This window comes from Falco rusticolus, chromosome 4, assembly GCF_015220075.1.
Source record: "Falco rusticolus isolate bFalRus1 chromosome 4, bFalRus1.pri, whole genome shotgun sequence".
Taxonomy (NCBI): domain Eukaryota; kingdom Metazoa; phylum Chordata; class Aves; order Falconiformes; family Falconidae; genus Falco; species Falco rusticolus.
The window spans coordinates 111,920,204-111,933,502 of record NC_051190.1 but is presented as its reverse complement, the minus strand read 5'-3'; the positions used below and the strand labels follow the sequence as shown (position 1 = coordinate 111,933,502).

Sequence of the window (13,299 nt, the reverse complement as noted above, 5' to 3'; positions counted from 1 at the left end):
TTATTATACATGGAACTGATGATTTTTTTTTTCTTCCTCACCCTCCTTTCTTTTTGACAAATATTAAAATCTTAAAAAATAATGGGATTGGTCATCTGAAAACTAATAGCAGGTGTATCCCAAATTCATGATAATATTGACTGGACAAAAAAATATCTGGGCTAGATATGCAAAATTTTTGAGACATCTTTTTCCTCTTGCCCAGCAATGTTTAGTGGGAAATCTCATGCATATAAAATCTGAATTAAATTCCCTCCTGTGCTGTGAAGGTTATAACCACCATCTTCCCTGAATGTTTCATAACCATCTTTGCGTCAAGTCCCTGCTCTGAATGAGGAAGAAAGAGCTTTTGAAATTATGCTACTCACTGAAGAGGAGAGCTCCCATCACTGGGGCATACTGAAAAGTTTTCCTTGAAGTCCACCTATTACTGTGGTTTCATTTTGTGCAGAACATTATGTGATCATTTGGACAACAAAAATGTATGACCTAGGAAGGGTGATACGATTGTTAGTCTCCAGTCCTGCTTTAATAAATTCTTAATGATTTATGCAGGTTCTTATTTCCATGCACAAAATAGAAGCAGTGCAATTAGAAATCAAACTTCTGTGGACAATTAATCCTTTCTTCTGAATCTGCAGAAAACTTCACAAAGTGGAAAAAGTTGAGAATCACATCATGCTAAAGTTCAATATTTTAATAATGCTTCATACAAGTGGTTTTCTTCTGTATTTTCAAGATTATTTAGAAACTTTCTGTTATTCTTTCCCGTACACCTCTAAGGGGAGCAGTGCCATTGGATAAAAATTACATAAACTCAAAATTTATGTCTCAAGATTTTGGAGTTTTGATGAATACATAAAAGTATTTGTATTATTTTTTTCACTGTTGTTGAACGCAGATCATTGGATAACAAAATTACTACAACAGTGAAAAAATGAATAAGCACCTTGTTTTGGGGAATAGGCTGAAATTTAATGCAATCAGCTTAATATTCCTTAGTATGGGAATGGCACACTAGTTTCCCCATTAGATGACCTGATTAATTATTATTTATCATTCATATTTTTACACTTTACATATGGTAAAGTCCTTGTGTAATCCTTCCCAGGAGAAGAAGAAAATAATCTTCACTGATAAACTTGCTCAGTGTCAGGATACCTGGTGATTTTACATTTAAAGCATTTCAGTTCCAAAGGAGGCGGGTGGATATGCAGTAAGATTTTCGAAAGCTGTGAAGTAGTCGACCAACTAAATCAACAAGACTCCTTTGGAATTCAGAATCCCAGTATGATGTTTTTTCAAAGACACTCCATGAGTTTCACTGATTACTGAGGACTTCAGTAGTTCAAAAATCCTTGTAGGTGGTGAAATGCTTCATAAATGTTAGCCAGCATGATTTTGAATTCTTGGTTTTGTTTAGTTTCAGTATTGCTTATTATGGTAATAATTTTTATGTATGTTGTGTTACATTTCAGAGGTGCTTGAAAAAAATAAGCTGGAGAAAAAAGGTGGTCATAACTGGTCCGGTAGGAAATCAAAAACTTACCTGTTTTATTGATGATTTGAATATGCCTGAAGTGGATGGATTTGGAACCATTCAACCATGCATTGATTTGGCAGCAGATTATGAACACTGGTGACCATTCACTTCATAATTAACGTTACGCTATAATTTTTGTGTTGTGGTCCATGGTGGGATAGAAACAGAACACTTCAAGGTAAGTCGCTTAGAAAAGCATACTATCCTTGGAGGTTATAAACAGTTTTAGAAAAGAGAAGCAGAAAGTGAAGGGACTATAGAGAGTCTTGGAAGGAAAGTATCCTTTAGCTGCTGCTGCTGGAGCTGCTGGAGGTTGATCCCATTGATTGACCTGATAAGAACAGGGATGTCTGAGATACAGAAACTGATTCCCTAAATTGCAGCTTGCTGGATGTTTAGCCTGTGCCACCCTCTGTCATCACCCTGTAAAGACAACAGACAAAATCCACAGAAATTTCATGCTTCAGATTAACGCTCTCTGTCTGCCATGAGAAGAAAACCACAGAAGATGGCCACTGAAGGATAAAAAGTTAATTTGGGCAATTAAACTCATTCCCTCCTTACTTTCCAAAGGACAATTTAATATTTTGGCAGTTAAAATATATTAGTATCCTTTCACTAGGGTCTGTGGAAGAGAATTTTTTCCGTTTAAAAGCAACTGTTTAATGTTGATTCCACTGTGTTACAGGAGGATCTATATCTTTAGTAAATACTTCATTGTTACTATAAATGCATATTAGATTCTTGTTTGTATACAGGCATGGCACTTCTACATGACATAAAGAAAATGTGACATACGAAGAATACATTGTGAATGATCTGGTGAGTAAAGGAGAGAAGTAATCAGACGTTAAAAAAGGAAAAAGTAAACTAAATCCACCTAGCTAGCTGTCTGTGTGTTGCCAGAAGGAGGGGCACAGTGACAAGCACTCTGCACAAAACCAGCCGTACTTCAGTGGTATTAAGAGGCTGAGCGTATCTACTCAGTCGTCTGCTCCTTTGGAATGTGTGCAAGGATTTTACCATTGCCCTTAGAACTTTTGTTTCATAGAAGGTTCTTCTTTTCACTGGCATGTACACTGTGATCTGACTGTAATTGTGACCAAGGTGAGGCAATAACGTCTGTACTGTTCTAGCATCTTTTAATGCAGATTCTGTTGAATCCTACAGGCGCTTTTGCTAGGTTACACTTCATCTCACGAAGGAAGGAATACCAGGTGTCAGCAGAACATCTTATTAAGGACCAAGACATAAAGAGAAAAAAAGAAGTGGCAGCTCAGATCTGAAACATCTCTAGCTTGGAGAAATCCATCAAGTCTAACTCAGCGACATACAAAGCTAACACCTCCATGCCCTGTTTTCTTCCCAGAGCTATATGGTATTCTCACCAGGAATCTTTTTGTTCCCTCACAGAGATTTCAAACTTCAGATCTTAAAAGTCCCTACTGTTTAACACCGTTGCTTCTTTCTTTTGAATTGTTTTGCATTGTTTTAAAAGAAAAACAAACCAAAAACTTTAAAATCTCCGTTTTACAAAACAAGTCAAATTAGGAAAAAAGTTGACCATGCTATTCGGGAATTTTAAACATAACCATCTGAGAATTCTAAAATAGGGTAAAATTTGTTGTGAATGTGTGGAAAGAAAGAGAATACGTTACACTGTGAAGTTCTGGGAAGGATTTATTGATTTAAGCAGGGAATGGCTGCATTATTTATGAGCCTTTCTTTTACAGTGTGCTTTTTTAAAGATGGTACCTGCTTGGCCTAGATCCGCTGTGTGCCAACTGCTAAAGAAACAAGACTCTTTTTTTGGCAATCAGAACTCAAATTGCCAGCTGCTGACAGCCTCAAATTTTTAATATTTTTTTTTTAAAGTGGCTTCCTTTTAATTCACCTGGAGCTCTGTCATCTGGAAAGCCAGCAACAGTATCTGTTGTGTGGGGCTGCAAAAAAAGGAGTGATCTTTAAGCATGCCACTCAGTGATGATCTTTGCTGGGTTTTTTTCTTGCTGAGGTATGTTAATTTTGCCTTCTCTTACCTATGATGGTGGTGTGCATTCTCAAACTGATTTGAACTTCTTTTGGCCATGTTGTACTCATTCAAGTTTGTTTGGAGCCAGTTTCATTAGAAGATATATCATCAGGAGCATACTTTGCGAGAATGTAGTATCTTCATTTCAACACAAATGTTGAACAAATTATTATGTGGTAGAAATGTGGGGGTGGGCTTCTTAATTTTAAAATGTCAGTCCTAATTTGATACTTTTGTCTTCCAGATTTCCCATAGGGCAGAAATGGTGATTCTTCAACCAAGGCTAAGCCTGAAAAATGTAAAGTATTTTGTCATTCATATTAACCAAGCTACATTTTCTTCCTTGGGTATGATAGGCAGAAGCTAACTATTAAAACAAGTTACAATTGTCAGTATATCGCCTGTATGAATCCAGCTGCTGGCAGCTTCAGTCAGCCCTGGACTCCAGGTATGGTTTGAAGTGTCATACTATAGTGATCCTGTATTTAATACATGAAATAATTACTGTTTAGCTTTTCACTGCAATAGGTAGGAGACAAAAGGGGACAGGAGAAAACACAGCGTCTGACATTTAGTACAAGTTCAAACCCCTGCTGTTCCTATAGCTAAAAGGAAAGAGACACACCATATTTATTATGATATTGAGATTCCCCTGAACTTCATAACAATTACAGTCTCGTGTGGTCCTTCAGTGCTTGACAACCCTTTTGATGAAGCAGGGGCTGAAACCAGTAGCCAAAAAGCAGAGCATGGATTGAAGAGAAAAATGAGGGAAGGTTATAATATGGTCAGCAAATCCCGGTCCTTCTTGTAAAATCAGGTGAGTCTGATCTGGTTTGGTTTTACATGCTTTCCTGTTCCTTGAAGCGCAGCTCTTTTTTTCTTCCAGAATATTTTTGTTGCCTGCCCACCCCATGGATCATCATCAGCTATTAGCAAGGAGGTGAGGATTTGTCAGGTCTCCTGTTATCACACATACCTTGGTTTGATGGGGATGTGCTAGCCCATCATCCACGTTTGCACTCATCCTGGCATGGAATTTGTTTAGGGAAGGAAGTTTGAGGTGACAGTTGAGAAAGTGCTAATTTTTTCATGATAAACTGTGTCCTGTTTTCTTGAGTGGTATTGCAAAACAGGGCTAGTGAACACATAATATCCTGGCAGTGCTGATACTTCCCTGTGTCCTATACTGCACCATGGCCTCAAACCATAATGAGTCACCTAAGTGTCCCAGAGAAGAGATAATTGTTTTAATTATATTTTGCACACTCAGTTGGCTGGCAAACTTGCTAAATTAGAGACATTCTGGTTCATGTTAAAGAAAATATACTTTCAAGAACAATGCATATTGGGTATCTACTCAGTGTGATTAATGTCTTTGTCTCCCTTGAGTGGCCTATTTTGATGCCAGCTGACGGCATAAAAAGAAAAAAAAGAAAAAAAAGCGTTATCTTTAGGGCATTCTGTTTGCTACACCCAAGTGTTTATAGCAACCAAATTATCTTCAACATGTCTGGCTTCATGAATCATCACGTGTCTATGGGGATAAACTAGTGGAAAACAGAGACTGTAATTTCTTTTATAAAGTGATGATGGACACTATGCACATGTATTTGAGGTGCGTTGGTGGCTTGAAACTATTTTGCCTGATGCCAGCAAGTTAAAAACCGGATAGTGAAAGCTCTTATTTACTGGAACTGTAAGTAGCAGTAGCACACTTTCTTATCCTCGGCCCCCAATGCAAGCATCTTCCTCGCAGAGGAATTCTGTGATTCTGTGCTTCAAACCACAAGGATAATAAACTTTCATTTTCCTTTACTAATTGTTCCTCTTGTATTAGTTTTCTTTCCCTGAATAGTTTAACATATTAACTGTGTGTATATATGTTTATATATATGCCTATACATTAAAAATTTGAATTGTGTTTTCAAATAATTTTAAATTGCAGTCTCTCTTTGGACTTCAGAGCACGTCAGTAAAACAGCATGTACTTTTTGAACTGTGAGCACTGGTTATCTGAATAAAAATATGTGTTGTCAGAATTAAACTATTTAAAGAGTTAAGGCACTGTAAATTGCAAGACACATGAAATAGATATGCAGGTTACATTTTGTTCTTTCTGCTGTGTGGGGGTAAAAGGTAATACACCCATCTGTTTTTCATAGTGGAAACACTTCAAATATAAGCCAGGATACATGTTCCTTTGTCTTAATGTTCTTAGTTAAGTTTTCTTATGTATGCCTCTTGTTTTTTTAACCTGTCTTATGCTATGAAATGTAGTACCTCTCAGTATTGTTCACTGTACAAGGAAGACAAAATAATGTCACCTGTTATATAGTAGTATTGCATATACAGTTTCTTCTGGAATTAATGTGTGTTGGTGCCAATACCAGGATGGATTAACTAGTGAGGACCACAATACTGTTTCTACTTGCCCTTCAAAAACTAAAAAATTACAAGCAGACAAAGTAGTGGGAATATGAACTAATATGAACATATTAGGTACATATGTTTCACTTAAAAAAAAAAAAAGTTTTCCTGATGAGGGGCAGGAGGAAGAGAGGGAAAATTTGAATTTATTTGACAAAAAATATGGTAACTGGAAAACATCAGCTTTGTTTACTAGTCCTTTTTTCCTTTCCTTTATAATTTCTATTTGCTAGTAAGAAAGGAGTGAAAAGAAAAAGAATAAGGATAGGAATGAGGACACTGAAACAGAAAATTTTAAATATTTGGGAGTGTTTGATTCTAGGTTGAGCAACGACTTCCTATCATAAAGAAATTATTGTTCCTTAATTCTAAGTAGTTTAGACACAAACAATTAAAGAAGTAGACAGCTTTACTAGTAGATTGTTTGGATCCTGTTTGGATGTACTGTGCAAATGCTTTAAGCCCATTCTTGCACCTCTTTTTAGTCTTTCAGAGCACAGTGGATGGGTACATCAGTCACTAATGGATGATTTTTTCATGTAAACGTTTTTCATGTGCTGTGTTTGTGGCATTTTTTAACTATTATTTTTCTCTCTCACTATGTGGTAGAATGTGGAAGACAGCGTGTTGCTGCAATCTCCCACTCATCTATTACTGTTTTGCGAACAGTGGAGCAGACGCTTGCTACGAGCCGGTGAAAGAGTGGGAATGACGAAGGAATACACTTGAGTTCCTAGAAAGCTGCAATGAAATGCATGCTTCTGTGAACCTAGTCTTACTGAGGGTGCCATGCAGCATGTGTAAGTGGAATATCTCTAAAGGGAACAAATAGTTCATCATGATGCTACCGATGTTTGCGTGAAGTTATTACTTTTTACTGTTCGGAGGCTGTTGCAGTACAGACTTGTAACATTCTTAATGGAAGGCTTACGCGAGGGTACCGTGCAGTAATAGCCCTCTAAGTAGGCTTTATTGGCGTCATTATGGAACAGTAGGTTGTGGCTCAGTGTTAAAGCTAACCTTCATCTTGTTTGTTTAAACAGAGATTCATCCTTTTTTGTGCTGCACAGAAATTAACACCACTTACTCTCTGAGGTTGGCAAGATAATCTATAATGCTGTAGATACTGTGCCTTACCTTTTAATTAGTTAATGATGTAACAGGCTTTTATAAGAAAAGTGAAAATTATCCTTTGTTACCAAGAAAAGGAAAATGCTTTAAAAATTACATTAATTCAAAACAAGGGTAAATAATACCTTAAGCATATACTAAATTATGCCACTGTATGGCAGACTTGAAGTTGCTTTGCTGCCTAGCCTTACACTTTTTAAAATATGAACCAGCCCAGGCTTCTAAGTCCCATCATCATAGAATTATTTTATTTTATTTAACCATAGGTTTTTTTTTAATGTATTCTTATCTCAGTTTGATATAATTTGTTCTTCTCGTGTTGGGCAATATCTTAGTATCCATCGTGGTCCAAAATCTCAATTTCTGAAATCTGATTAACTACATTTGCTTTATTTTCCTGCACTGCAAAAAAGAGTTTTCAGAAGATGAAGTGAAGATTTTGCTAAATAAATGAGGCACAGACTTCCTTGTTGCTCATTTCATTATTTGTGATCTTCCTTCAGCATCGTTGTTGTGGTCGTGTACATTACCAGTGATTTCCAGAAAGAGACAGAGGCCCATGCTGGCAGAGCATAGTTTTGTTAAAGCAGTTTCTTTTATTTGCAGTGTCAAATAGTTTAACATGGAACTTTTTCTTCTCATTGAGACAGACTAGGATTTCAGGATTTTTCACTTTGCACGTATTCAGGCAGAAACTATATAAGAGGAGACACTCTTGACAAAGCAGTCTATTATAGAAGTTTCTCTCCAAGAGGATTAAAAAAGAGGTTAAGTTACGGAGATAATCATATGGATCTTTCATAGGAACTGTAGATTTTGTTCTGTTGATTTAGAGGTTGATGTGATAATCATCAGAATTGCAGACAGAAGCCTTCTCAGGTATCGCTAGTTTTGCTTAAAAATGTTGGTAAGCCATTATCTTCTCTCTGAAATCTAGTGACCAAGCGTAGTATCCCAATTTGGCAAACAAAGTGGCAGGGTGTCTTAGCCTTACAGTTTGACAGTCCTAGAAAAGTGTATGTGAAATTAAATCCTGTAAATTTTTTCCACACTTTTTATGAGGGTTGTTTGTTTTGGTTTTCTTTGTTGTGTTTTGTTTTATTTTTTAATGGATCCATTGTGAAATCATGAATAAGGCTGACAAAGTTCTACAGTGAGGTCAGAGAGAATTGGCTTCCAGTAATGTTTTGTTGAACAGGTTTCTACCGCTTTATTAGATGCAACCAGATTAGACAATTATCCCTTTATTTAAGAAGATTCTCATCAATTTGATTCAGGGATGGGATTGCTTTTTGGTTGGTTTCATTGATATGTGGAAGAAAAAAGAATCTGAAGGTCCAACATGCTATCTCTGAATTCTCTGAAAATCCATGCTCATGCTAGGCTGTTATTCCTTAGAATCTGCATCTGATTTAAAAAAAATAAATTTTAAATAAAAAAAAATTAGGTGCTTTTATGAATTATTAAAATATCAATTGCTAGAAAGTTGTTTTTATGTCTCAAGCATAGTTTTTTGGGGGAAGAATTACCCTGATACATACATTTGAAAATTCTAACAACTTAAATCCTGTCTAATTTGGGTCCAGATTCTCATCTGGCCTCATTCATCCTATAGTATTCCATAATCAGCAAATAAAAGCATGCCTGAAGTAGTCTGGGCTAGATATTCCAGGGGTAAATTCAAGTTTGATGCACGTTTTTCACAAAATGATTCATCATCCTTCAACCTTTGTGATGTAAACTGCCAGATGTGCAGTTCTTATGGACTCCTAGGACCCAGTCAACCTCCCTTCAGGTTAACTAGGTCTTTGTTCTGAGTCCAGTCAGGGTCCATCAGGATCCTGGAGCAATGCTTTGGAGCAGCTCAGTGTAAAGAATGAGCAAGTGGGCAGTGCTGGTCATTGTAGAAGTCGGTGCAGACCTTCATTATTTGACAAACAGCTTTTCTTTCCTCTTGCTCAAATATCAGAAAGAAACAAAATGCTCATGCAAACATAATATACCTTTAGGTGTCAGAAGCACATTACCACAAAAATAGAAAAAAAAATTAAAGAAGAAAGATTAAAAAAGAAAGCTTGGTGCAATAAAAAGAAATTGAGAATCTTGGCTAACAAGGTTGTTGAAGTCTATGTTATGTTGCTGTTTTTTTACCATCAGGTGCTGGATCAGACATATCCTAGAAGCCCCGAGGGTTTATGCACTTCTGACTGGAGTAGGTGGTAGTGGTAAACAAAGCTTGTCAAGGCTGGCGGCATGCATCTGCTCCCTGGAGGTTTTCCAAATCACGCTGAAGAAAGACTATGGGATCCAGGACCTGAGGGTAAACTGATAGATACTCTTGGAGTTTGTTGAGTTCACTACAAGAATGTGTAGTTTTGTTGTTGCATGGGCTTGATAAAATCACAAAACAGTATGATTTACAGTAACAACCCCTGTTGTTCCTGTGGTTTTCAGCTATACCTCTGGTTTATATTTGAAAAATGAATGGTCAAAAAATATTTCAGTGTCTGTTTATACGCTTAATAGAATATTGGTAGTTTCTCCACTTTTTCTAAGGCAACTACTTCACATACTACAAAGATGTGGTTGGAGTTTTGGTATTTAAAGTTAGCAGTTTGTTACAAATTTATGCGTGTCATTGCATGTGTATTAATATAGTGGAATGAAATTGATGTGGGTAAACTCAGGGCAAAATTTTGTCCTCGTGGCATGCAAGTCACTCAGTCAATTAAACTGGTCATATGCAAAGATAGGGAATACAGTTGTGAGGTGCTCTGTCAGGCTTACAGGCTTCAGGACACGGCAGGGCTGAGTCCTGTCTATGTGAGCAAACAGGGAAGTTGAGGAACATTTTCTTCCTCCTCATTCTACGCGGACAGCGGGCACTGCTTCTGAATGTCAGACACAGCTAAATAAGGATCTGACTATGGCTAAATTTGGTGGATGGTGGTCCCCAGAAAGCCCTTCTTTTTGCCGTGGGCCATGGCCAAACCACCACAGTTTGTGCAGCCCAAGGCATCAGTTTTCAGAGGGAGGTACATGCTGGATTATTTTGGAAAAGTGCTGCATGTTCTTCAGTGTCTTACATGGTGACTAGGTTCTTGTGCCCTCCTTCCCTGGGCAAATGAGGTGTAGCGTAAGATGTGGGCTGAAGTGATCGTTTCCACCATACTGTTTCCAAGCAGAGAAACTTCTAAGCCTGAGGATTTGTTTTCTGCTAGGTTAGGTGGCAATTTGGTGTTGACTTTATTCTGTGTGTTCAAATGTGACCACACTCAAATGCAACTGATGTGGGTTGTTTTTATCTGGAACCCCATGCCAAAAAGCATTCGGTGTTTGTACCCCTATTAGCGCAATGGTCCCATGCCATGTCTCTCTGGGCCACCCATGTCTGACAGCAAAAGTAACAGTGCACCAGTTCACTACTCAGTCTTTTTTATTTTTTGAGCATGAGAAAGCTCTCCTAAATAAAATCACGCACACATGTGCATGCAAAATGTCTTGCAGAAATATCAGAGTTTAAAATGGATCTGACTCTTCAGTGCAATTCCCAGACATTATTGATGTGGTTGTGGCTGTTCTTGATAGGTAGTTTCATGACATCCCTTTTTTAGTACGTTCAGGGGGCGGTGGTGGTGGTGGTATTTCCTTGATTAGTAGTCCGTTTTGATCTTTATCACTAGGTCAAGTCAAAACCTCAGTGTTTAATATGGAAAACAGAGGTAAGCTGCTTTTCCCTTTGGATGTTATGCAGCAAATTAGCAATGTGTAAATAAACTGAAAAAAACAAGAAGTCAGCAATGCATTGCCATCCACTAACATGCATTTCACACTTTTCCTGTATCAACATTTTAACAGAATATGAGTGATTGCCTCCTTTCCTTACAGGTAGATCTTGCCAGTTTGTACATCAAGACTGGTGCCAAGAACATGCCCACCATGTTTTTGCTGACAGATGCCCAGGTTCCAGACGAACGCTTTCTTGTGCTGATTAATGACTTGTTGGCATCAGGTGATTAGACTAACACATTTCTTGAAAGATCTTTTTCCAATGACAAATGATCTGTGATTTCATTAAACTTCAAAGAGATTATTTCTCTTTCAGGTATTTGTAGGGGGAGTTTTTAGAGAGGCCAAGTCAACCCGTTCAACTCGAGCATTGAGTCTCATTTGCTGAAGAAGGCATTGCCCGCTGAGGAGATGAATTGCTGAGGTTTATCATTCATAAGTGCATTGGTCTGGGGAGAGATGGGACTCTCTCTTTGACTTAATACTGTTTGCTTTGATAGGATTTCACTGACATTAGACGATGTCTTTATGACTGCACAGTCACAGTGTAACAGACAGCAATGCAGTTTCACCCACGTTTTGAGAGTTAGAGGCTCTGGATTTTGAACGTGGGGATCTGGAGATAGGGTGGAAGACAAATGGGAATAATACTATGCTGTACATTGGAGAGTATCTTAAAAGGTATTTTAGAAATTATTTATTTTTTGCAGCTTGACTGGAAAACAGGTTTCTAACAGCCCGTAAAAAAAGGAACCACTGTTCTGAGGGATACATAATTTATGAGTGAACTTCCTATCAGGGCAAATATTTTTGTCTTTTTAAACAATGTTGTTTCTTCTCCCTTAAAAAAAAAAAGTTGTTCTTTTTAGGTGAAAAAGTGTGGGGAACAGGAGGAAACTGTTTTGTACTTGATCTGGCTATTATCACAGCATAACTCCAGTTATACGCCTAAACCCCATTGTGTTAAATACCATGTAGAAGATTATTTCTCAGGTTGTGTTGTGTAAGGCTTCTCCTAACTGCCCCTTTGTCTTGTTGCAGGAGTGGTTCCAGATCTGTTCAGTGATGAAGATGTGGAGGGCATAGTTACAGAAGTTAGAAAAGAAGTCCCAGATCTGGGCCTGATGGACACCAGAGAAAGCTGCTGGAGGTTCTTCTTGAGTAAAGTGCAGCTGCAGTTAAAGTAAGGCATGTTTCAGGGACAAGAGGCGGTGCTGAGCTGGTCAAAATAACAACATATTTCAGTTATCTCATAACCCAGCATATGTTGGCATACTTCTCTTGAAAGGCTTGCTCTCTGACTTGTGACACCGAATTTGCCTCTGTCATGTTACCCCTGTCATGGCCTTCTCTGTGTGGAGACGTGGTGCACAGCGAGTTTTTCTTTGAGATCTGACTGTTGACTTTCTGCCTGTTCATAGGACAGTCACGTAGCTGCTATGTGGCTTAGTTTCATGGTCTTACGTTTTGAACATAACAAAGCGTTTCAGAGAGAAGTGAGGTGCTGATGAGGATTTAGTGGTGCAGTTGGTGCAATTGTAAATACGTTCCCTAATTACACATGTTACCGAAATCTCAGAATGAAGAACTTACCTGTTGCGACGGAGGGAAGACACAGTCACTCAATATGAGTGATCAGCAGACTTTGTTTATTGCACCTTACAGTCACCTTTTATGCCTTGTTATAATTAGCTCATACATATTACAAAAGTTAAGCTCATTATTGGTTAGTTGCCTAAATACCAAGCCCGCCCCTTGTTTCTCTTCTGTAGTTATCTGTTCCCACCTGCAACATTCTTTTCCCACCACGATCTTCCTGTTATTAGTAACAAGGACAGCCAAAGACAGTGTATTTTGCTTTACTTCAGATAAGCTGAGAGCGATGTGCATTTTTGTTCAGCCAGCTGGACTATGTCTATGAGACCTTTTTTCAGCTAGCCAGTTATCCACACTTACCGACACCAATGTGGTGTAGATAAGCAGACACTTCTTTACTGACGGCCAGGTGTGTGAGTGAGTCCTCTCACGATCAACGCACACCAAGCTTCAGAATCATGCACCATATATAGAACTTATTCATGCATATTCATTAAGTATTCATGCATAATCATAGTATTTCCCGTAAATCATTAACATATTCTCCTCCCATATCCGATCCTGCGCAGTAAAGGTTAGAAAGGTCTAGAAATGGGTCTGGGGTGCGATTTGGGTAGGTGGTATGTGAGTCGGTGGTCGCGATCTCCCCCTGCCGGAATTCCCTGCTACTAAAGTTCACAATTTCTTGGCAGGTAACCACAAGCTGTTCCAGTCGACTCTCCCCGGTTTCCATTAATCTCATATTCTGACATTTCAATACACTTTCTACATACAGAAG

At 38.1% G+C, this 13,299-nt stretch overlaps 1 protein-coding gene across 1 annotated transcript in view; it reads left to right on the top strand.

Annotated features, from left to right (window-relative positions):
* The window catches only part of DNAH11 (dynein axonemal heavy chain 11), a 132,407-nt gene that overhangs the window by 43,997 nt on the left and 75,111 nt on the right, over nucleotides 1–13,299 (top strand). Inside the window, 9 exon segments of the mRNA XM_037383857.1 lie at nucleotides 1,479–1,521; nucleotides 1,523–1,639; nucleotides 4,443–4,518; nucleotides 5,033–5,193; nucleotides 6,615–6,781; nucleotides 6,784–6,805; nucleotides 9,294–9,456; nucleotides 11,025–11,148; nucleotides 11,967–12,108. Coding sequence (XP_037239754.1) covers nucleotides 1,479–1,521; nucleotides 1,523–1,639; nucleotides 4,443–4,518; nucleotides 5,033–5,193; nucleotides 6,615–6,781; nucleotides 6,784–6,805; nucleotides 9,294–9,456; nucleotides 11,025–11,148; nucleotides 11,967–12,108 — 1,015 coding nt within the window.